The sequence below is a fragment of the Amphiura filiformis genome, chromosome 11, assembly GCF_039555335.1.
Source record: "Amphiura filiformis chromosome 11, Afil_fr2py, whole genome shotgun sequence".
In the NCBI taxonomy this organism is placed as follows: Eukaryota; Metazoa; Echinodermata; class Ophiuroidea; order Amphilepidida; family Amphiuridae; genus Amphiura; species Amphiura filiformis.
This window is the reverse complement of record NC_092638.1, coordinates 39,162,288-39,188,963: the sequence shown is the minus strand read 5'-3', so window position 1 is coordinate 39,188,963 and position 26,676 is coordinate 39,162,288. Positions and strand designations below refer to the sequence as shown.

General features: G+C 36.6%; 1 protein-coding gene across 1 annotated transcript in view; it reads right to left on the bottom strand.

Moving 5' to 3' along the window:
• LOC140164826 (serine/threonine-protein kinase SMG1-like) overlaps positions 1-11,958 on the bottom strand; it is a 114,543-nt gene extending 102,585 nt beyond the window's left edge. The window contains 10 exon segments of the mRNA XM_072188202.1: positions 615-730; positions 1,428-1,525; positions 1,893-1,965; positions 2,488-2,564; positions 3,675-3,768; positions 4,087-4,168; positions 5,586-5,669; positions 7,205-7,263; positions 7,879-8,018; positions 11,339-11,958. Coding sequence (XP_072044303.1) covers positions 615-730; positions 1,428-1,525; positions 1,893-1,965; positions 2,488-2,564; positions 3,675-3,768; positions 4,087-4,168; positions 5,586-5,669; positions 7,205-7,263; positions 7,879-8,018; positions 11,339-11,885 — 1,370 coding nt within the window. The 5' untranslated portion in view covers positions 11,886-11,958.
• Positions 11,959-26,676: the final 14,718 nt, after the last annotated feature.

The window sequence follows — 26,676 nt, the reverse complement described above, 5'->3', positions numbered from 1 at the left end:
TTAATTATCTTTGTAATCACTCAAAAAGCATTTGGTGTGAATTTTACATCCTAACTAGAGGCTATTAAATTTTTACGAGCCTTTTTATTTTACATGTAAAGCCTATGGGGGTGACGATTAGAAATGGACGGCAATATTGAAAACCCCTCATTTTGGGCCATTTTAGACACTAAAATGCCCATAAAAAAAGAATAGCCTCTAGTTCGGATGTAAAATTCACACACAATGCTACCCGAGTGAGTTCAAACATAATTAAATACATTTCATTCGGGGGCTATATCAAAAACAAAAAATGTCCTATACCCTAACGGTTATGGAACAAAGGTGCCTTATAGGCTGGTGTCTGTATTGCAATTAAGTATAAAAGCATAGACAGTTTCCTTCCATCCTTCTCTCTCAGTTTGTCCTTCTCAATCTGTCTGTCTGTCTCTCTTTCTGTCCTCATCACTCTTTCATTTCTCCTAGTTACCGTCTTTCTCTCAGTTATTCAATATGCATCCTTCTTATCGTCTCTTTTCTCTTATCAACACCTTAACCAAAATATCATTATCACAGTGCAAAGCCATTTTATTCCTTTATTTGAATCCATCAATCCCTTGGTGATACCATCATACCTGAGGAGAGCAAGTATCTTGGCTTTACAGACATCAGGAGCAGGAACATCATCATCAGGGCTACTCTTGTCACCACTGCCACTCATACTGCCACTGTCACTACCTTGAAGTAAATCCTGAAATATTGATGATTAAAAAGGAATATTAGATACACATATCATGATTATGAACATCAGGAGGAGGAACATCATCAAGGGTAAATCCTGAAATATTGATTATTTTTACAGAGGTCTTTTTTTCACACCCTAACCAAATCAACCTGGACATAATTTGACCCTTCCGCTACTGACTCTGCCGCTACCGACCGAACACTAGACCATTCTGTTCAGCATTTTAATTTTCCCAGCAAAATAACCCATTATGGTACGATTTGAAATTACTTGGTACTGTAGGTTGGTAAACATGAGTAAGATTTAATCTTTCCCTAGAGAAGTCCTTTTGTAAAACAGCCCTTTGTGCTTAGCCATAAAATACATACACACAGGTTAAGACATAGGAAGCAATTGATAATGCCGGGACAGAAAAATTCAGGTGAGCATCATATCATTGCCAATTATTGGCCTACAGACATGATTGACCCCTCATTTTTTATGTTAAATGTTTCTCTTTTCAATGAAAGCAATTTTAGCTGAAATGATTAGATTATTATGGGACCCTCACTCTACAAAACTTTATTATAACCTTTCTCTTGCTTGTTGAATTGGACCATTTATTAATAGAGTTCACCAACCCTAGTCAGGTGCTGGTTTAGCTTGGACCAGTGGAAAGTTCAGTCCACAGTGCCATATTTGTCTTTACTTGACATACACTTACCTCTGCATAAGCATTCATGTCTTCTAGAAATTGGCCCAGGAGTGTGGTAGAGAATTCCATATCAGAGAGCCAAAACTGATGAAAACTAACCAATGAATCTGAGCAGAGAAACAAATATAAAGCAAAAATAAAACTGTTTGTCTTAGAAGCAATTGTCAAACAGCAAAGCAGTATGTGCTCTTTTTTTCAGTAAATGTGAAATGTGTTTGGTTTCTTTTTAATTGCATTTGTGTTTTTCCAATTTTTCCCCTGTAAATATAAAATAATAAAAATTTCTTAAAATCTTCTAAACATGGGAAAACAACTTCAAGCGCTGAAAAATTTGTGCGATAGATAATTTGAAAGAAAGTGAGTGAGCGACAGAGCGAGAGGGCAAGGGCGAGAGAGATTAAGGGAAGGAGGGTGGGATAGAGGAAGGAGGGAAGGAGGAAAGAAGGAAGATTGTACCATGTGCCTTTAACTTACCAGAGCAGTATTTGATAATAGATGCACTCTGTGTGGTGTCTATATGCCATCCAACAAGAATATCTACAGTGTCCTGAAATGACAAATAAATAGTTTTTATTTCTATCTTATGTTATATGACTGTGACACAATCTGATTCAATCAGCCCAAAGTTGGCAATGTGATGCAATTGAGCTATAGGCAAAATTATAGAATACACAATACAATAAAAAAAAAAACCTGACATATGAAATGTTTGCAACCATTTTATCAAAGTTCTGAGAACTGTGTCAGTGCATTCAAAGGTCTTTCAAAGGGATTTACCAGCAAAGATGGTGGCCTGTTTAGAATGATGTATCCACTAAATTTTCTGTGAATATATATAAATGTCCTCATTCCAATTTCTGTTCAAGCTTTTTAATTTAGCAGTGTGATTTAGCATGTGATACAAGCATGATCATAGGTGGTGCATCTGTGAAATGACTATGCTCTACAGATATATACCGCCTTTGATTGTGTGTGACAGATCATGCACCTATCACGCACTGATGCTACTGTTTTAAGGAAGGCAAATGGAATATAGCTCTTGTCTATTCACAAATTGAACACAACTTACTTTGAAATTGTTGATGAATACATCTGGATATTCCTCAGCTATGTAATGGATGACACTCATCACTGACAGGAGGACAACTGCAACAAAACAACAACGTCAAAGTCATCAAGAGAAATATAACACAATGCTTTTTGCTTAAAAAGTGACAATTATCTTTGTCCCTTTTTGTTTGTTCTTGATGAGGAAATTGACGGCACTTAAAATGACTTGGATACATAAATCATTTGAAATCAAATACATGAGCTTCAGGAAGTTGATATTCATAAAGTTTCTACTATGTTTGATCTAATTAGCACCCTAGTCAAGTCACTTTTTGGGGGTTCTTATAAAAATGATGAAATGCATGTTAAAATTGGGAATTTACATACATAATCATTGAAAATAATCGAGAAAGGTAAAATGTGATGTGATCAAGCAAAATGAGTTTGATGTTGGGAATATTACTTTTGAAATATAGCCAATAATAGTATTCAACTTCCTTTGTATTTTGTTGTTCTGAGCAACACTAAACTGGCCATATCTCTGGAATCATACAACTAATTATAATGGGGTTTTCAGCAAATCCAAGATACGAGAATAACCCATGTCATAAAATTGAATCTGAATTTTTGTTTGACATCAGACTCATTTAGCTTGAGCACATCACAAATAGCCGGAACCCCGAAACATTCAGAACATAAAAAATATGAAGAAATCGGGGTTGTTTAATATCAATCACTTTATTTATTTTTTTAATCACTGATTTAAATCAAATTTCTCTATTTTTTATAATTTTTGATAAATGTAAATTAATTTCTTGCTTAAATTGACTGTTTTACTTCATTCTTACTGCTTCTACAACTTCTGAATACAATTATAATACCTCTATGATGTCACTTTATCTATTGCTAAAAATTCATCTTCCCCATGATTTTACCCAAAAAAATATTTTCTTTGAAATTTTCACATGTAAAAAACATGTTTTGATTTTTTGTAAATACCTGCATGGTAGGATTGTGCATACGACTAGCATTACACTTGTACTCTTTTGACTTTATCATGGGGTATAGTAGTTCTTGGAATAAAACAAAATCGATTTAAATCAAAAAATCTGATTTAAATCAAAAAAATCAAATTTTTCTGATTTTTTTTTTTTTTTAAATCAAAAAAATCAACAACCCTGGAAGAAATTAAGACTGGACACTCACCAGGTACTTCAGCATTTTCCAAAGCAGTTTGAAGGTTTGTCATGATCATTGGGATCTGCATTTTGTAGTAGTGTGTGGTGTCCTGAGATAGGGTCTGAAATTATAACAAAGAACATCAATTATTAACTCAAATTACATGCATGGAAAATAATGAAGCCTCTTGTCACTCACACTTTGTGACCAGGCTGCAAATTTGTAGCCAAGTTATTGTTTTAAATTACACTTTTTACCCAACATTGTTCAGTTCATATATCTGATGATTATGCATTACAAGAAGGTTTCACATACCTATAAAGCTAAATTATTGCTACACGATTTATTGGACCTATGTCCAATGGTCACAGTGATCAGTAAGCTGCGGTGAAATTGCTAGCTATATAAACCCGTGTGCTTTGCTAAAACTTTAACATACCTGTACAACAGCATGTAATAGAAACAATTTTGTCTCATCGGAAACAGCTGCTTCAAGCTTGCCAAATATCCAACTGAAGAACCTACACAACAATAGGAGAAGAAAAACATTTACTTACTTGATGACTTTTCACATTGTTTTGTACAGGGTGTCCCAGAATGATTTATACCGTGTTTGAACAAAATATCAAAAATATATAGTCAACAGTGTAGCTAATTTTAATAAGTGCAATACAATGCCACACATGTCTCCTACTTATTCTGTGACTTTCATGGAAATAGCTTGATTCGTTTTGGTGTGACATTGCTATTACTGAAAATGGACAAAAACTGCATGTGTGTAATTTACAGTGCAAAGGCATCATAACACATGGATCCTTTATCACCATCGTCCAGCCGCTCTGTGCAATATATTGGAGAAATCCTACATTCTTTGATAGGAAATACACCAAATTTGGCACAGATGTAGAGCTTACAATGCTAAATAATTCTTGATATGGGATTAAGTGAAACATTTCAATATGACATCAGATATTTAGGTTGAAAAACATACTTTTTATGTGATTTTTACCACCATTTTTACCCAAAAATGTCATTATTACAGAGGATATAACTTCCTTAAGGATCCTCCGCAGTAAATTTTAATCTTCTTCGTTACGTAGCTGTGGGTTTGCCCATATACTGTTGACATAAATACATGCTGTGACACTAAAGACGAACCTTCTCTATACTTTTATGAAAAATCCATATATACCGGCATTTCAAATGATGAAACTCACACACCTCAATAATAGTCTTCAAAACTGCCGCCAAAGAAAGAATAGTTTAAGGTCACTCAAGCATAGAAAATCCTTTATTCCATACAATGATTGCTTCGTAACATCATGAATAAATGACAGATATCGACTATTTAGTAGAAGTAAGAACAGGACACATCAATATACTGCATAACATTACTTTGTGTTAAACGGTTAGTAATTTTACAGATTTTCAAAATAGGTTGCTTTGTCAAAACTTGTAATTCACCATTTTTACTCATTCCTCTCTAACTTCAGAAACCTTCAAATTTCATTAATGGCTACAGTCTCTACCCTACAACTACTTAAGATAAACTGCTGATATCATAGGAACGGCATGTTTGACATTATGAAAGATTAAAGTTTTGATATTTCAATCTCTATAATCAAATACTAATGGACTTATTCATGGAAATAATGAAAGTTTTGGCCAAATTGAAAAAGTGATGCGGGCGGGTGATAGGAAACTCTGAATCAACTTTCATTATCCTGTTTTATCATCGCTATTCTATCAAATCCTCGTAACTCCAATAGCTGCTTTGTGTTAAATAAGTACAATACAATCATATTATACATATTTTAACACATAGCAGCTATTGGAATTACAAGGTTCAGCTATTAGAGTTATGAGGTTTCTCGTAACTCTAATAGGTGCAAATATGTATGTAAATCTTTAACACATAGCAGCTATATGTTATCTCACCTTCTTCCTTCATATCTCAGCTGCCAACCCAGGATACAGATACACTGAGACACTTCATTCTTGATGTCCTTTTGGCTGCTCCTGCTGGAAAACACCAAACGAATTACAATTGACCTGTACATGAACAGTGAGTCTTAAACCCTGCATACACACACCCAGTCAACATCAGTTCAAACTGCTCCATATGGTTATAATTTGTTACAAATTTACAGAGTGGGACTATCTTTGAGATAAATTAAATATAACAGCACCACTGATAAAAAGGTTCTATTCATTTTAAGCTTTCCAGTGGCCCTATAAAAATTGCATGCCATTTTATGGGCTTCCAGTACATTTTATTATGTGAAAAGCTGATAGCTTTAAAATGCTTCACCATGTTACCCCAAAAGGGGATCTACCATTGCCCTTGGATTTATTTTTATCAATCAAGTCTTATCCCTACCCCAATCTCTCCCACATTTAAAATAGTATTTAACCCACCAAATAAATTGGTATCGCCACTTTAAAAAATCCCAAACAATAGGGGAGATTGGGGTTAGTTGGAACGCGGGGTAAGTTGAAACATTGTATTTTTTTCTGACACAAAAAATTAATTTGGTAAAATACTGGCACCTAGTAATAGGTATTAGTAAGGGTCATCCACCAAATTAGCAACAGCACTGATGCCCCACCAGTGTTGGCTTGGGAGAGGAATATCTGTTTTTTGACTTACTGACTTACTGTTTTTTGACTTACTTTTTTTATACCCCTCAGAAAAGATGCGTTATCTCCATGTTGTTTGAAGATTCAGGGGATTATTTTTTGAGGATCATAAGCACTAGTAGTAAGTCCCAGAATAATGTTAAATAAAAGTTAACTGTATTTCTTATTTTGTGTAATGAACTTTGAAATGTAAAAATAGGCATCGGGGTTAGTTGAAACTTTTGAGGTGGGGTTAGTTGACACATGAAAATCGCATAGAAAAATATGGTTAAAAATTTGACTTTTTAAAAATTTGTAACATGTTTACCATTTCTTCAATATTGCTTTAATATGGTTAAAAAGCAATAATACAAGCAAAAAGTGCACACAGAAAGTACATTTTATGATATTTTAGGCTTCTCATATGTTGGTCCATGGTGACACTCGTCACCTTGTGTCCAAAGTATTGACTCGCACTCCCACATATTTATTTATCCATTTTTCACACTGATTGTATGTTAAAGGGTGCCTTAAAGGGAAGTATTAACCCTAACAACACAATAATAATTATTTTGAAATTTTTACATGCCATGTTTCAACTAACCCCACCCTATGTTTCAACTTACCCCAGGGGTGGGGTTAGTTGAAACACTTTTTTTCAAATTTTCAAATTGGATTATATGAATAATCATTAGCAGGTCCAATAAAGTTTAAGGCTGTATTTGTAGCATGTATAATGTTTATACTGATATGGTTAGTGTTTCTTGAAAGTAATCGGTTTGCGTTAAAAAGACAATTTTGTGAAAAATGTTTCAACTAACCCCAATCTCCCCTATATTCTTTTTTCTATCCCTGTCATTTTGTAAAGCAAATTCAATTCATCAAACATGTGGAACAAAACGTTTATAATCTTTGAGTAAAAGTAAATCTAGCTGTACCTTTCTTGAAGAACTTCATGCAGGACTAGCAGTAAGCTGTCAGTCTGTTTGTAAACATCCTGTGAAATAATACAAGGTGTATGATTATAAGACAGAAATCTCAACAAACTTTAATAATTCTGGCAAAATACTCACAAACGGTTTACAAGAAATAAGCACTCCAATAAATTTCAAAATTTTGGTATAAATCCAAAAACTATTTTCATTAACTTAATTAACTCTTAAAAGTGTGGAACGTGCAAGTGAGCTGGTTTTTCTGCCATCTTCAATCAATTTGTGAACTTTCAAGCAAAAACAAAAATGAACCATATTAAAACAACATGTTGTTGAATCCACGGTTGAATCCTAAATTCATCTAGGCACATTTCAATTTTAGAAAATAAATACCGGTATTTTAAATGTTTCTTAGGTGACAAAAAAGAAAACCCTGTTCTCACGGGCCCGACCAACCCTACTTGAAAGGTCCGTCCACCCGTAGAACAGGGTTTTTTTCCGTCCCCTTACTGACTAATTTAAATTTAGTTTAAATGAAAACAATATGCAATTATTTCAATACATTTACTGTTTTGGCGCAATGTGCAATTGTGCATTATGAAACAAAACTATTGATGCCCACAGCCACATGTATAATTCTTTGAGCATGTTGAATGAATGAATGGATGAAACTGACTTACCCGTGCATTTTCTGGTTTGCTCAAAAAGTCTTTCAGATTTCGGAAAGCATTCAAACGTCGCTCTCGTTCCCGGTCATCTTCTTGCAGTATCCTGCGCACCAGAATGGACAGCTGGCTGTTGTCAGCAAATAGCTTTCTCCCTATCGGAATAAAATAAATTTCAAATCATCTACAGTAATCATATGGAGAGAAATAACAGTTCAGGTGACCTAATAAATGTAGTGAGGGGGCGGGTACGCCAAATTAATCAATTCAGCATCAATTTTGTGATGAAAGTCATATAGTCAATTGAAAATGTTTGCGCGCATATCAGAACACATTTAAATTGAAAGATCATTTTTAAGGGTACTACACCTGCCCAATTTTGTGCCTATTTTTGCATTTTCTCAAAAATTAGGCGCATTGGTGACAAGTAAGATATGTATATTATAGGGGCAATGACTACAACTACTGCACTGGAAATTTTATTTCAGCACAAACACCAGTTGTGGAGTTACAGTCAAAAATGAGGGAAAACCAATATTTGATCAATAAATCAATAACTACTTGACTTGAGTTGCTGAATTTTCAGTGCAGTAGTTGTAGACCTTGCCCCTGTAATATACATATCTTACTTGTCACTAATGTGCTAACATTTTGAGAAAAATGCAAAAATAGGCACAAATTGGCCAGGGTGTAAGTACCCCTTAAGACCAAAATTCAACTTCATAAGACAAAAAATCTATACCGGTACCTTGTCTTTAGTGCGATATGAACGATCACTCGGTAGCCAGAATTTGTTTAAAAAACGTTCCATAAGCCTAGATGTAAATTTTGAATGCTTCAAAGACTTGTGCACAGTCTTTGAATTTTGTGACTGCAATTGTACAAAATCATTCAAAATTGCATGATTTTGGCCCATTTTCCCTCAAATTGCATTAAAATTTGACTTTTATTGCCAGTCAGAGCGAAGTAAAGCAAGATTTAGCTATCCGTAAACCGGGCTACATTGCCACCACGGGGTAACTTTGCCACCCGACCGGTAAAATGATATGCCTTTAGCGTAGAGTAAAAACAAAAATAACACAAGGATTCCAATTTGCCCATGTGAAAATATATTATATGCCATAGTGTATACCTGTACATGTAGTTCATATGGTGGTTAGTAACTTTGGAAAATCATTTTTAAAATTTGGGTTTTTTTTACACGTTTTTTATATTTTGCGAAATATCGACCCCACAGCCGCAAGTACTGACTTTACAAATTCACCCAATGTATACTTTGATACTTTATTATGTCCTTACTACTGAGATAAAATATCAAAACCCTCAACCTGTAGATTTGTACCCTCACAGCCTTGTGAAGTGTTGGGGGCTACTTTGCCACCCCATATCGGGGTAACTTTGCCACCCTAATTTATTTGTTACGCCGACAGTTTCGAATAGATTTATACATTGTAGATTAATTCTGGAATACCCTTCAAACCAGAATGAAATCTATAAGTTAAATGGTTCAAAGGGTGTTCCAGAGTTAATATAGATTATGGGTGTTCCAGAGCTAATAGTTCTTATTATTTCAGGTCAGATCACATCAGTACCATGGGGCTACTTTGCCAGTTGCCACCCAATGTATTGACTTCTAGATTGTTCAGATAGGTGTTTTGTCATTCCTGTTATATTTTAGAAACCCAAAGGGTGGCAAAGAAGCCTTAATCAAAGGTTGAACTTGCTTCAAAATAGGTCTGGCAAAGTAGCCCCGACCCACGGGGCTACTTTGCCACCCAATGTATTTTAGACCATTTAAGGTTACAATTTTTGTAAATTTATCAAATTAAACTTTCGCATCAAGGTTATTAAAAACATGTTTTTAGCTGAACAAACATACCTTTTATTTCATCGAACAAGCTTTATTTTGTTGCAAAATCTGTGTTTTTATCGCAATTTTTGACGTTTAAAAAGCTGAATGCAAAACCTGTCATAACTCCAAAACTTACGCGTAGCACAGATGCTTGATGTACGCTCCTTTTGACGGCGATTTACGCTCGCGTATCAAGCATTTCCAAGCGCGTTTGACAATTTTTTACTGTGTGACGCAATTCTGCATTTATTCAAGATGGCTTAATTTCTAAAAAACGCATAATGCATATAATTTTAATTTACAAATTTACTTATTTCACAAATTCTTTGCCACTTTCCACTGATCTGATTATCTTTTTATGTGACAGAAGTGATGCTGATTTTATGAAGGTATTTTTGAGACAAAACCTTCCTAGCAAAATAGCCGTTTTCACTTGTTTTCAAAAAGTTGTTTTAACCTTGTTTTTTACCCCATAATTTCCCTCATTTATCAAAGCCCTGCCCTCCATATACATTAAACCTTGACTTCAAAGTGTTTGGCAACTGTTTTAAAAGTAAACCTTGATGCATTGTAAAAGTAATAATTTACATTGTAGTCCCTATAGCGTAGGGTGGTCTAAAGGAAAAGATCGCCATAAAAGGTAATGATCGAGGCAACTTTTTCATTTTTTTTTTCCATGTTAACTTTTCATTGTTTTTTTTAAATAAAAAAGCAGACATTTATACAGACTTACCGCGAAGTTACCGGTACCGGTATCATACTTTTTAGTAACTTGCTTTTAGTTCATGTTTTAGAACGATTATTTTTTTAATTATTTTTTGAGATAAAAACTCCTAGAAAACAGAACAGACTTTTTAGACCAACGATAAGTTAAGTTTTAAGTACATGTAGCCCTATATTATAAATGTGAATGCACATTAAACACATATTCATACATTTGTGCTATATAACGGCGTGCATGACTGGTCGAGAGCTGGGCATAAACAATGTTCATGCCCGGCTACTTCAGCGTGACGATTTCGGTAAGGTACCGTATAGAAAAAATGCAGAAAAATTGTGTTTTTAAGAATCTTACATCTTATTATTTGATGAAAAAAAATAATCACTGAATGATTGGGAATGCATGAATTAGGGGTTCATTCATATATTTTCATGACTAAACGCCGTAAACAGTTGTTTATGCCTGAGGCTAAAGGGCCGCTTGCGGCCCGAGGGCATAAACAACCGTTAAGTCATGAAAATAATGTATGAATGAAGCCCGTTCATACATACCAGAAGTAACATTTTGTGATTCTTATTTCATCAAAATAATAACAAAAAAGTACAAGCAACATTATCAAAAATCATGAATTTCCTTCATTTTTCCTACCCGGCGATAGCACATTCGGGACACCTGGCATAAACTCTGTTTATGCCTGGCTCTCGACCAATCATGCGCGCCATTAGCGTGTATGTATGACGGGGTTCATTCATAGAATTGAGGGCTTTTATAAACAATCGATCATGCCCTCAATTCTATGAATGAACCCCTAAATGACATATATACATTATACACAGCACTTCAGAAGTTCTTGGAACTCTCCGTTGGAGCTGTGGGTTTCAATTATTGGAACTGAATCTTACCATATTTTTTCATATCTTTTGGCGTCACTGCTGCAGATGCATTCGAGGTAAATTCATATGGCATGCCTCTAATTACACCAAAATGGACCTTGACAGGGTCATTTTGACCAACAACCCCTGATAATGTGGAAACACTGCGATCACTAGTCTGACTTGCATCAGTTGCATGACTCGACACTGAAATTGAGGAAGTCGGGGAATTCCCAACACTTTTATCTCCTGCTTCTTTTCCCCGATCTCTATCACCTCGAGGCTCAGGCTTTAGAACTGTTGGTCTATAACTTTCTGCCTTGGCAGAAAGTGGCCTATCCCGTCTACGGTCACGATCATCAGTGTCCCTCCGGCCGCCCCTGTCACCGTCCGTGTCCCGTCGACCTCCGCGGCCAACACCGCGGTCACGTCCCGGCAATGGACGGCCATTCTGGGAGGAGTCGGCCGCGTGTGGTTTTCGGTCCTTTTTGCTCAGTACTTTCGTATCTGCTACCCCTCTTGAAGAAGTATCTGTTGATCGTCGCCTCTGTTGGGTACTTGCTACCTTTTCACTCATTTAAGATGAATAAACATGCTTAAAATTTGCAATTAATAATGCAAGTTACGAGTAGTAACATTACGTGTTTAGCAGACGGCCATCTTTGTTATTCATCCAGGCGTAAGCGCGCCCTCATTATTCATTAAACACAGCAACTCTCCCGGGCCTCAAGTTCCATGCGGATCTCACAACCATAAAAAGAGCAGTGACCCATGGGGCCGGGCATATAGTCAGCTTTGGTCCCGGGGTGGGTGGGGAGGGCAAAATCAAAACAAATTCCGGTTTTGGTGTAATTACAGGGTTCGAAAGAAATAGCCACCCCCACTAAAATTACAAAACATTTCTTTGCATAACTTTACATAGGGCTATACATTTTGTTGATTTGAAAAATTCAAAAATCTGTGAAGAGAGGATCGTTTTGCTACTCTCCCAAAGTTGTCTCATTTCCACAAACAATTTTTTGGTCAAAAATAATCACATTTTCCAAAAAAAAAATTGCTTTCAGAAAAAGTTGCACTTTTCATCATCCCATAGGCCTACATGATGTTTATAGTACTACAAAACGTTACCGTATCAATTTAAATGTGATAGACCTTTTTCCTTTGCTTTCCTGTCTCTAATCCCTCAGACACCCATGCAAACACAAACAGTACAAAACAACTATTCGTTGAAATGAATTCCCCCCCCGCTTAGTACAAATGACCATTTTCGGCATGACCCTTTTCTAAGCCAATTTTGGTATATGAATGGGTCCTTTTTCAAATTTTTTCAATTTTCTCGAAAATATACCAATTTTGCCTCAATCTAGCCAAAATTTTGAAATTGTCCAAAAAAATTGGGGAAAATTTCAAAAACCAAGACAATATGGGTTAAATTTGGCCACAAATTTTCAATTTTGTTATATCAATGGGTCCAAAATTCTTGAAAATTTGGTATATTTATGGGTCCACTTTCTCAGCGGCACACCCCTACCAAAATCAAACTTGACACCCCCCCTCCCGGGAATTTCGACATGGATGAGGTTTGTTTCTTTTTCATAGGTCTTCATTTAGGGTGAACATTTAGGCCTACCTGTAAAGGGTAAGCTGAAGCATCTTGCATCTTGATTATGATATGGCTTTTTTTAAAGGCGTATAATAGCTGTATCAATCCAACTTCTTCAACAGCTAATCTCATGGCTATAAACGTTCTTGGTAGCCACATTCGCCTTTATCCGTTGCTCTTGTTGCAACTGTTTCAGTCTACTGCATTACAAATAACTTTTATTTCTTCTTGCCAACAGCCAACTAAAGAACTAAGCATCACACTACAAACTATTTGTCTTTATAGTGATTGTACCATTTCAAAGAAAACCCATTGTGTCCAAATTCATTTATACTGAAAGATGGTTGTATGAAAACTTTTTTCTGAAAGCATCATTTTTTGGAAAATGTGATTATTTTGAACTTTGGGAGGATAGACAAATCTTTGAACAAAATTCACAGGATAGACAAATGTTTGCTGTTACAACCAATACATTACCAACATCCTTGGACCAAAGATGGATGGGAATCCGAAGATTTTCTGGCGTCACGTCAAACGAGGCATAAGGAGAGATAACAGCAGTGGAATCTCAACTCTTCGCCACAACGGACAGTTGACTTCAGATGCAACAGGGAAGTGTGAAATTCATATTTCAAATCAGTATTTACAACAGAGGATACCACCTGCATACCCGAGAAAGGTCCTAGCCCTTTTCCTCCTATGTTGAACTTCAAGATCACGGTACCAGGAGTGGAGAAGTTGCTCTCCGAGCTCAATCCTTCAAAAGCCGCCGGGCCAGATGGAATTCCGAGTCGTATTTTGAAGACACTTGCTCCTCAACTTGCACCAGTGTTGACATTCATATACAACCAATCTCTTCAATCAGGAGTTTTACCACAAGATTGGAAATCAGCCAATATTACACCAATCTTCAAGAAGGGAGATAGAGCGGACGCTAAAAACTACAGACCAGTGTCGTTGACGAGTATTTCCTGTAAAACCATGGAACATGCCATCCACAGCCAAATCATGAGTCATCTCGACCACCATCTTATCTGACCAGCAACATATGGATTTCGGAAACGGCGTTCATGTGATACACAGCTGCTAATCACATATCATGATCTCAGTAGTGCCTTGGACCAGAGAAAGAGCATGGGTGTCATCATACTCGACTTCACAAAGGCATTTGACACCGTGCCTCATCTCCGCCTTCTCTCCAAACTCAAGTACTACGGCATAAACAATCAGTTGCTGTCCTGGATATCTTCTTTTCTTCAAGACCGATCCCAGAGAGCTGTGCTAGATGCTAGAAGGTAGAACTTCATCTGCAGTTTCCGTTGACTCTGGAGTTCCACAGGGAACGGTCCTTGGACCGCTCCTTTTTCTTCTCTACACCAACGACTTACCAGAGGTGTTAACATCAACAGCATGTCTATTTGCAGATGATGCCCTTGTATACCGAACCATTTCTTCACCAACCGATGCTGAAGCTCTCCAAGCTGACCTAGACCATCTTACCAAGTGGCAACACGACTGACAGATGCAATTTAATCCAAGCAAGTGTTATGTGATGCATGTATCCAACGCTAGAAGTCAAGTACACCGTGACTACAGGCTGAGCAACCAGACCCTCGCCATACTTGGGAATCCATCTTCAGGATGATCTAGGATGGAATACTCAGATTGGCTCTGCAACATCCAAAGCAAGCAGAATGCTTGGTGTGGTTCGTCGAAACCTTGGAAATTGTCCAGAGAAGTTGAAGGAGACTGCCTACCTCAGCCTTGTTAGACCCCACGTTGAGTACGGCTCCGTGATCTGGGATCCTCACCAGAAGAACAACAAGGCGAAAGTGGAGAAGATCCATAGAAGTGCTGCCCACTTTGTCAAGTCAAACTAACTATGAACGCACCAAGGGGACGGTAACAACTCTCTTGAAAGACCTTGGGTGGCAGTCGCTGGAGGACCGCAGAAGATCTGCACGTCTGACCCTGTTGTATAAGATCATCAACGATGAGGTGGACATACCCAGTGACCGTTACCTATAACGCCAGTTACTCGACCTTCTCGCCGCTGCAACTCCAGAAGTTTTATCCAACATCAGACCAGACTCCAAAGTCACAAGTATATTCATTCTTCCCACGAACAATACCCCAGTGGAATAACATCAAAGAAAACATAATCCAAGCTCCAAGTAACCAAGCATTCAAAGCACACCTACAGGCTCAATAACCACGCTTAACCCCCGCACAAGCTTGGCTGTCATACCCAGACTTTCTGGGTCCTGCCAATATCAGAGTTGAAGTTGAAGGGGTTTACTATCTCGGGCCCAGAGTTACTATCTCGGACCACCAGTTACTAAGTCAGGACCCGAGTTACTATCTCGGACCCCGAGTTACTAAGTTGGGCCCAAGTTACTATCTCGGACCCGGGTTACTATCTCCCCGAGACTATTTCGGACCCCGAATTTACTAAGTCGGGACCCCGGGATATTAACTCGGGGCTCCGAGTTACTATCTTAAACACCGATTTACTAAGTTGGAGGCCCGAGTTACTATCTAGGACCCCGAGTTACTAAATTGGAGGCCCGAAGTTACTATCTCGGGGCTCCGAGTTATACGGTCCCCGAGTTACTATCTCGGAAACTAAGTTACTAAGTCGGGGCCCGAGTTACTATCTCGGACCCCAAGTTCAAATTCGGGGCTCGAGTTACTATCTCGGGTCCCCGAGTTACTATCTCGGACCCCGAGTTACTATCTTGGGCACAGTTACCATCTCGGACCCCAAATAATTCGAGTTACCATCTCGGGATACTATCTTGGGGCCCTGAGACTGAGTTACTAAGTGGGGCCCCGAATTACTATCTCGGACCCTGAGATATTATCTCAGGTCCCTGAGTTACTATCTTGGACCCTGAGTTACTATCACGGGGCCCCGAAATTACTAAGTCTCATAATAGAAGTATATATTGTGTTAACATTTTGCTAATTTTAATCTGCATAATTAATTAGGGTTAATTTCTGGAAAAATAATATGAATATGATTAATTTTGCAGATTAAAATTAGCAAAATGCTAAACGGAATATACTTCTATTTTACTTAGTTCTCAGTTAGATAGTCCTTAGTTACTTGGCAAATTAACTTTACATAATTGGGAGTATGTAATTTACATCTTTGGCCTCGCTTTCAGTTTTCTGCTCCGCCTATAAATTGGAGGTAGCCATAGACATACCACCAGAGCCAAACGCCACCAACGGCAACGAAGTGGTCAATTACGAAAAAGGTATTATTAAAGGGGAATTTCGTGATCCACAGCCTCATCCCCCCACTTTTCTCAAAAAAAGTTGAGATGTTTATATCACTGGAAACCTCTGGCTACATAATGTTTATGTACAAAATATTTCTTGCAGAAAATTCGTTTAGCAAAGATATCGTGAAATTTGAATTTCGTTCTGGTGCACCAGAACGAAATTACAACGCATTGTCTATGGAGCAGTGTAATACACATAATCATGCATAACTCGCGAACGCAAAATCGGAAGCAACTGAAATTTTGGGAATAGGTTTTTTTCGTGGATATCTAATGAAAATGACATAAATAGAGGATGCTAGGATCACGAAATACTCCTTTAAAACAAAATAAAGAAATGTTACGGTTTTTTTTTTTCTCCTTGCTTATTTTCTGTATAATTTTCTTTCTACCCCAAAATAAACCAACTTTGACCAAAAAATAGACTCAAAATAGTACCAATTTTCCATTATTTTTCAATATTACGGTAAATTTGCTATGATTCTGAAAACTTTTCGGTCTTGTTTTCGAATGTTTTGTGCATGTGGCATAATTATTGGCATATTCCAAATTTGGGGGAAGGGGATTTTGAAAAACCCAATATTAACCAGATTCAATTCTGAAAATTGCATCCAATTTTTCTCATTATTAGCCTATGTTTTGTTGAATCCAAGTGTGTAAAAATATTGGATCCAAAACATAATAATGATAAAATTGGATGCTTTACGCCCAATATTTATTGGTCTCGCTATGAGTTTTAAAATTTTATATAATTTAAAACTCATAGCTCGACCAATAAATATGGGCTCATATCGATCCAATTTTATATCAAAACTGAATTTTCAGTTTGCATAATATTATTTGTAATGTTTACACCCCGGGTTTACCATGTTTACACACGTCCGAACTTATACATCTATATAAATGGAACCAGCCAAATTTGATGTGTTTGTCAGTTTAAGGGCGTACTACACCCATATATTGGTTTGATTGGTCTAAAAGAATATTTTTTCATTTATAGCTAGGCGATATATGCACGGATCATGTGAAAGAAAAAAAAAGAAGAAAAAAAAAGAAGAAAAAAGGTGCTTTTAAACCATTGTATAGTAAAGCGCGCTTCAGACTCCGTATTGTACGTACAATATTGTATGTACAATACTTTTCGTGACGTCAAAAAGTATTACACGTGCAATAAATAGTATGTACCGGGAAAATATATAAATGCTACAATCATAGGTTGCTTAATTGATACGGAGTTGCCAAATTTCTAAGAGTTCTAAATTTAGTGAGTGCATGACGGAATGATGAACATCTTTTAATGTCTTCTTGTATTCAACCATGGTAGGTATCATAATACCTAACATGATTCAACTGTACTTAAATTATTATATAATCAATGGGCACCTTTTTCAAGTTAATATCGTATTAATACTAATATTAATAATATTAAAATTGTAATAATAATATAAATGGCACATTCAGATCTTATTTATTTATTTATAGATTTATCTATTTAGGCCTATTTATTTATTTATTTATTTATTGATTGATTGATTGATTGATTGATAACTGATTGATTAATTGATTTAGAGATTCGTTTATACTGATATTTAGTCATATATTGATTTAGAAAGTTTAAAAGTATTATTTGTAGGCCTTTTTATTTATTCTGGTTCTGATTTTATTGATACTGATATTTTTGTTAATTTTAAAGTTTTGGCATAGCATTCGTTACATTATAACACGCTGTGTTATGAATTTGCAACACCTTTTTACATATTGATATCGTTGAGGCATGTTATGATAGGCCTACTTATGATCATCACAATACATCCATAAACGTGTTAATGCAGTAACCGTAGCGTTAGGGGCACGGAAGCCCCCCCCCCATTGATCTGAAATATTAGAAAATCCCATAAGAAAACTGCCGAAAACGGCTTGTGACCCCTCCCCCCTCATCAGAACTGGATGCAACGCCTTCTATACTTTTTCATTCATTAATTATAGGCGTATTAATAGTAATGCGTTGAGTTTTAAAAAGTAATATCCGCCTTTTTTCTTTCTTTTGAAATGACATACGGTACTTGTTACAAAAACAAATCAGCATGGAAAACATTTTTTTTCGTCAGAGGCAGATATTTGGCCTATTCAGTGTCATAAAGCTACAAAATAGACGATCTTTTAAAATCATTTTTAAATATTTTTATTTATTTTCAACCTTATTGTTTGTATTTGTAATGTTCACACAATCTGAACATGTGCTTGTAGGACAACGATTTTGAATTAAACATGTTAATTGTGATATTTTAATTCCTCTAGAACACCACAGTTAAGCGTCCAAAATTGTACGTGGGTTTTCTTTTATTTAACCTCGTTATTTCGCTAAAATTACTCCAAAACCCTCCTAAGAGTTGTTGTTACTAATAAACATTTCATAATTTTGGGCAAAGGATAGCCAATAGTTGACCGAAATCGTATATTTGCACCAATATTTGACTGAAATCGTATATTAACATTACCGCCCCTTCGTGGCTTTATTGCAAGCCAAAGTGTGAAACGAGATTACTTGAAATATATATTTCAGTGTTGAAAGAGATTCAACCCTACGAATATATTTTTGAAATATGTCTCTCTGATTGGTTGATGGTCAAGAGGATTACGGCATCCTCAAAGCCTCTTGCTGTAATTCTCTAATCGATATTTATTATAGGACCGATCTTCTGAAATCCATACAACCGTGTCAAATGAAATAGTCTCGAATCATAATTTGTGCACGATACAACGTTGATACGTCAGATTTCGGAATTTTATTAAAAATAGGCATAAATCACATTGAACAGGTTGAATGCTGGCAAAAGTAGATAAAATAACTATGGGTCGAATTTACATTAATCAGTGTCCTGGGACCAGGATAACATTTAGGACTCCTTCGAATTCTAAAACAATACTCCGCCAAATGTCCTTGCTTTAATTTTCTCATTTAATTTGTTTTAATTTTAATTAATTTCTTTATCCACTGGCTCTCTGGTAAATCCGGTATTGCCAAATATTTCTTGTCCATTACCCGTGTTAATCTATTTATTTATTAAAATGAACCATCTATTAAATTCTTATAATACAATGTATAGGCCTATTGTATTTGATAACAAATTTGTTTTTATTTTTGATTGGAATTTGGGTTCCATTACACGATTTCATAATAAGATATGTTTGGGCATGGCGGAATTAGTATATGATTAAAATAGACATACTCTTAGGCCCCTTTTTTAATATTTGTAGGCCTACATTATTGATATCAATATTTATGTACAAAATGCAAAAGAATGTATATATATTTGATTGTTTTGTAAACATTAAATTTGATGTTTACTCATAATTATGTCTGGAAAGTCAGGGAAAAACTAAGGAATATCGGTATTTAGTTTCCTGGGAAAGTGGATCAGATGAGCAGTGAGTAAAAACATTTGCCCTAAATCTTTATTTGATTTTTATTGTTTTATGAATTTATTAGGGCTACTGGTAAAGTGCAGAAAAAACCTCCAAACGCACTCTAGGATTTTTTCATCAGCAGCAGTAGAAATTTCTCTTGCATAGATTTTCTGGTGACCTCGCTTGGATTTAGCAAACAATGAACCGTCAGGGTTATAGCGCGTTATTTAATCTGATTCAACTCGTCGTGGCACGTATATTTATTGCACGTGTAATACTTTTTGACGTCACGAAAAGTATTGTACATACAATATTGTACGTACAATACGGAGTCTGAAGCTAGCCTAAGTCATTTTATTCTTTTCAACATGTTCAAGTAGGGTACATGAATAGAATACATTAAATCCTTTGTTATACTCTCTATAGAAAATCTAGTGGTACATGCAAAATATATAACACTGAATAAATTAAATAAACACTTACACAATGGATGCATAGTCATTGTTGTTAGGAGAAGATAAGGCTATTAGGTCACCGTATGTCAGGTTATAGGTCAATTGGTTCAGGTCAAATTTAAGCATCAATTTTAAATACACATGTGAGAGTCTGTGATATCAGAATGAGGAATAATTTTGATATTCTGTCTTTAACTGGATATATATCGAGAAGTGCAAGGTGGATATACTAATATACCTTGGGATGTAAATGGAGAGTACAATTTAGAATGCCTAGTTGAGATGGATTTCACAAATACATATAAAATAGTTACCAAAATCACAAAAGTTAAGCTTACGGAAAACTACCCAATATGGTGGTATAGGTGACAAGAAATACAATTTTTTCAACATTGCTGTAGTATGGTTGTGGTAACCTGTTACCTGTGGCTTAATTAAGTTTCAGTGAAATAATGTCGCAAGTTAAAAATACAAAATATAGCTCAACATTGAAAATAGAAGCATTAGTATTAGCTATAACCCTAACATTTCTCATAACAAGCTGATTTTTTCAGGATAGGTTCAGGAACATGTGTAGAATCAAATTCCAAAAGTACCCGAAAAACCCCCTTGTGCTTCCTTCAAAATCCAAGATGGCGTCCAAAATGGCCGTCATTTTCAGTTTTTATCATAACTCTGCCCCCAGACATGTTAAAATCACAAACAAAGCATCTAAATATATGTTTTGAGGTACAAGGAATGTTTTAAAAACATTTGCAAGAGGTTTCAATAATCCTAAGTAGCCAAAATCCAAGATGGCGTCCAAAATGGCCGCCATTTTCAGTTTTTATCATAACTTTGCCCCCAGACATGTCAAAATCACAAACAAAGCATCTAAATATATATTTTGAGGTACAAGGAATGTTTTAAGAACATTTGCAAGAGGTTTCAATGATCCTAAGTAGCCAAATTCCAATATGGTGGACAAAATGGCCGCCTTTTTAGTAAGTAAAATTAGTTTTCAACCAGACATGTGTTTAAGATGTGTTAATTGGCATTGGAGAAAGTTCAAAACTCATGATTTGTAAGCAGACTTATAAAGCACATCATCCAAATTCACTACCATTATTACCATCATTATTTTACAATATTGATTCAGTGCTTTTATCATGTGTACAATTATACAATAGTTACCATTATTTTCTATTTGCCTCCAAAAGAGCTGAGCTCATGCCTAGATGACTTAAGCCTATGTTCACATCGGTATCCCCGTGATGTAATGCAATCAAATGGTACACCTTAAACTTAATCAACTTGCACTGTGTCTTCGGCATTAATGTTCTTCAATGCTGGTTCGGTCTCCTCCTCATTGTCCCAACTAGTACAGGTGCTGTGTTGCTGCAAGACTGACCACAGCATTTGCTGCACGTCAATCATGTCAATGTACAGAAGAGTCTCAAGTTTCTTGCAGCCTGCATGTTGTTGCAGCCATCTTGTTTGCATCCACATGATATCATGTTGAGCAATGTGTCTGGTGCAACAGCGAGTTCTGTTTCTACTTGAACATGTTGAACAAGAATTCCATCTTGTGATCTCCATCCCCAGTCAGTTGGACTTAGGTTGTTCCCCATCCATTCTTGAACCGTGAGAAAAGTGCCATATCCATCAAATACAACAATCGGTGTGCTCCATAATGCTTTAGCATTGTGTGATATGTAATTCTGACATATGCCTGCATAGGTGAAGGGATGTGGCCAAATGGCATGTCGAAGTAGGTAACCACCATCTACTACAAAGAGACAATTCTCTGGCAGCTTGGAATGCTCAGTGAACAATTTCAACAGAAGGCCCAGGGAACTCTTTGGCGGTTTACGCATAAGGAAATCTTCAAAGAGAGAAGGTGGCTGAGGACCTAGTTCGTACGTAAAGAACGACGCTATCTCAGAGCTGTTGTTAATGTTCAGTACACATGTGATTCTATTAAATAATAGAGTCGGATTCACTTCTACTTGTTGTCCCTTAACTCGCACCATCTTGTCCTTTGCTCCAATCAAAGTAACCTTGTCATTTCGGCGTAAGGCAATGTTTGTAAACTTCGTACCCGTTATTTCTATTGCTGACTTCGTGCCAACTTCCACCGCTCTATCACAGTTAGCGGATGAATCTGCTACAGTCCCAGTTGACACAGATACCAGACGATCCGGTCCATACCCAGCAAAGGGGGGATGTGCCTTCAACCAACCAACAAAAACTTTACGATCCCTTATGTTCCCGTATGAACACCCGTGAACTGCTCTAAAGCATCCCCAAAGCATCACAATCTGGGGCACATCGAGAAAGTGTGTGGACCCACTTGGTTAATGTACTGTCTGTGATACCGCGACCATGTGTCATTCCCCCTGATGTCTTCGAGGTCCACAACAAAAACTGCTCAATGGTTTGGTCAGAGAAGTTTCCACCCCAGAAAAAATCTAGACATCGGATGGTGAAATATCCCTTGTCTGTGAACAGTTGGTACTCATCTGCGGGCATGTTTTCCCCAAAGACTCCATCTGTTGTAAATACAACCTTCATCTCTCTTATGCAGTAGAGGTGGAGCTTCCAATTCCCTGCTCTTTCAGCTCTAATGAAATGCCGAATAAGGGCCACCTGTCTGATGTATTGCACCCACAGCTTCCCAATTCTGCTTTCATCTGCTTTGATGTCTCTTCACGCTATCATGGCTATTACAGGCTGTGACACAGTCTCAGCCATTTATCGTCGAGGAAAGCGCAAACCCTGAACAAGAAACATGAATATGACTTGTTAAATATACGTTTACAAATGCCAGCAGCACACATGATGAGGTACAGAGAGCAGGGGAGAGCTTCATCCTGAAGATGTATGGGGTTAGCAACGGTTCATTGAATGAATACCGCCACACTGTATATAAACGGGCAATTGGTCGCAGTTCCATTAGCTCTTCATTTGAGCTCGCGAGTTTCCCCCCAACTTGTGCTGCTGCAAAACATCACTCATTCCGCACTTTCCTCACGGTTCAAGAATGGATGGGGAACAACCTAAGTCCAACTGACTGGGGATGGAGATCACAAGATGGAATTTCAAGTAGAAACAGAACTCGCTGTTGCACCAGACACATTGCTCAACATGGTATCATGTGGATGCAAACAAGATTAAGATGCAACAACATGATATGCAGCTGCAAGAAACTTGAGACTCTTCTGTACATTGATGTGCAGCAAATGCTGTGGTCAGTCTTGCAGCAACACAGCACCTGTACTATATAGTTGGGGACAATGAGGAGGAGACCGAACTAACATTGCAGAACATTAATGCAGAAGACACAGTGCAAGTTGATTAAGTTTAAGGTATACCGTTTGATTGCATTACATCACGTGGATACCGATGTGAACATAGGCTTAAGTCATCTTGGCATGAGCTCAGCTCTTTTGGAGGCAAATAGAAAATAATGGTAACTATTGTATTGTACACATGGTAAAAGCACTGAATCAATATTGTAAAATAATGATGGTAATAATGGTAGTGAATTTGGATGATGTGCATTATAAGTCTACTTACAAATCATGAGTTTTGAACTTTCTCCAATGCCAATGATATCTTAAACACTTCTTAGGCGGTCATTTTGGGACGCCATCTTGTATTTTGGCTTTATATCTAGGTATTGAAATCCTTCGAGTACATTTTGAATATATCCATTGTACCTCAAACCTACGTGAGATATTTTGTATATGTATTTAACAAGTCTGGTTGAAAACTAATTTTACTTACTAAAATGGCAGCCATTTTGGCCGCCATATTGGAATTTGGCTACTTAGGATCATTGAAACCTCTTGCAAATGTTTTTAAAACATTCCTTGTACCTCCAAATATATATTTAGATGCTTTGTTTGTGGTTTTAACATGTCTGGGTGCAAAGTTATGATAAAAACTGAAAATGGCGGCCATTTTGGACGCCATCTTGGATTTTGGCTACTTAGGATCATTGAAACCTCTTGCAAATGTTTTTAAAACATTCCTTGTACCTTAAAACATATATTTAGATGCTTTGTTTGCGATTTTAACATGTCTGGGGGCAAAATTATGATAAAATCTGAAAATGGCGGCCATTTTGGACGCCATCTTGGATTTTGAAGGAAGCACAAGGGGGATTCTCGGGGACTTTTGAAATTTGATTCTATACATATTCCTGGACCTATCCTGAAAAAATCAGCTTGTTATGAGAAATGTTAACCTTTTGATGATTTTTGAGCTAATACTATTGGCCTATTTTAACCAGTTCCTTTTTGATAGTTGTGGAGCACCAAGTTCATGAAGTCATAAACGAAATCAGGAACCACTTATTCCAATTTTACATATCAACTTAATTTCCCTAACGTGTTAGCAACACATATCCAAAATTTTAACGAAATCCGTTGATAGTAAGCTTTCCAAAATGAAGTGAATTTAAATCATCAGTGATGTGCCACCTTTTGGCTTCTACTTTTAAAAGCATGTAAGCTACGTTGATACCGATGCCACCAATAAAACGAGAAGATAGCCCCTTCATTTTGCATACCACTTTGTCCAATTTTTTTTTTTTAATTTCTTCACAAAATGCAAAAAAAAAATCAATGGGTGTAGTACCCCTTAACAGAGCACTTTGCCACTTGATAATTCATCACATTAAAGGAGTATTTCGTGATCCTAGCATCCTCTATTTATGTCATTTTTCATTAGATATGCACGAAAAAAACCTATTCCCAAAAATAATTTCAGTTGATTCCGATTTTGCGTTCGCGAGTTATGCATGATTATGTATATTACACTGCTCCATAGACAATGCGTTGTAATTTCGTTCTGGTGCACCATAACGAAATTCAAATTTCACGATATCTTTGTTAAACGAATTAATCTGCAAGAAATATTTTGTACATAAACATTATGTAGCCAGAGGTTTCCAGTGATATAAAAATCTCAACTTTTTTGAGAAAAGTGGGGGATGAGGCTGTGGATCACGAAATGCCCTTTTAAGTCCCCATGCAACAAATGATAAATGGTCAAAATAGCCAGTGTGAGTTCTTTCACGTTATTTTGACTTAAAATAGAAAAAATCATTATTTTGGTTCTAATTATTTCAGCATTTTGAGTCAAGAATTCAAATTTTACCGAAATCATACATTATGGCTTTAAATCAAAAAGGCTGATAATGAAATGTAGGCTACTCCAAATTCAATCTGCCATACCCCGCGCCTTTTCCGGGGCAAAAGAGTGAGGCTCCCACACCGTCACAACCCAAACCCGTCAACATTGCAACAAATTGACAGACACCCCTAAAAAAAAAGTTACGCAGGGAGACACCCTACACCTACCCACACATATACATGTATCCCCCTGGCCACCCACACACGTACACAGCAGGATCAATAATACGGTACCTCTGTACCTCAGTGTTAAACTACGGTACCTATGTTAACACCGCTGTGGGGAAGATTGCCGTGGTACCAGCTGAAACCTCCAAACGGGGTCGGTCGGATGAGGTCATGCCAATTATCATTATTTTGTGTGTGTTCGTCTACCGTAGACGAAAGAGTGTATTGTGTTCATCTGATGAGGATGTTGCGGGCATCATTAGCGGAATGATGGAATGTATTCGTCGCACATTAGAAAGACGCCATTTGAATACAATTTTTTTTGTAGATTCAAAGTATGTTCGAGAATCAGTAGTAGCTTGTAGAATCATGAGAACCGGCATGTTACATATAGCATGATAGCTAGGGTGGTTCTTATTTTACAAAAGTCTGAAATTCCATGCTCCTATCCCTTAGAATGGTTCAGTTGGATGAAAAACTTATTCTGTAAAATTTTCAGGAAGATCGGACAATATTTACTGGTAGCCCAAGAGCCTCCAATATGGTGACCCCTGTCGTGATTATTGGTCATCGGACATTTTTGAGCAATTTTAGTGAAGTATATTTTCAAAATAGAGTGTCTCTTGATATTCAATCTTTCTAAATGCATTAACAGTAACTAGTTTAACATGTATATAACAAAAGGTGCCTTGTATTTACTTCCATTGTTGTTTTAAACTCAACCAGATATGGCACTTCGTGCTGCGAATACTCCTAAATACCGGTCCTCGGCCATTTTCAAGCATTTGTAAGGGGTCTAATATAAAAAATAGAGTGTCTCTTGATACTCAATCTTTGTAATTGCATTAACAGTAACTAGTTTAACATGTGTATAACAAAAGATGTCTTGTATTCACTTCCATTTATTTTTTTAACTCAACTAAATATGGTAGTTTGTGCCGTGAGTACTCCTACATGTAAATACCGGTCAACAGCCATTTTCGAGCAACTTTTATAAGGGGTTTATTTTCAAAATAGAGTGTCGATACTGAATCTTTGTAATTGCATTAACAGCAAACAGTAAACATATCTAGATAGCAAAAGATGTCTTGTATTCACTTCCATTGTTGTTTTATTCTCATCCAGATATATGGTAGTTTGTGCTGTGAGTATTAAAATATGGCCGGTTGTCAGCCATTTTCGAGCAACTATAAGGGGGCCTATTTTCAAAATAGAGTGCCTCTTGATACTCAATCTTTGTAATTGCATTAACAGCAAATAACTT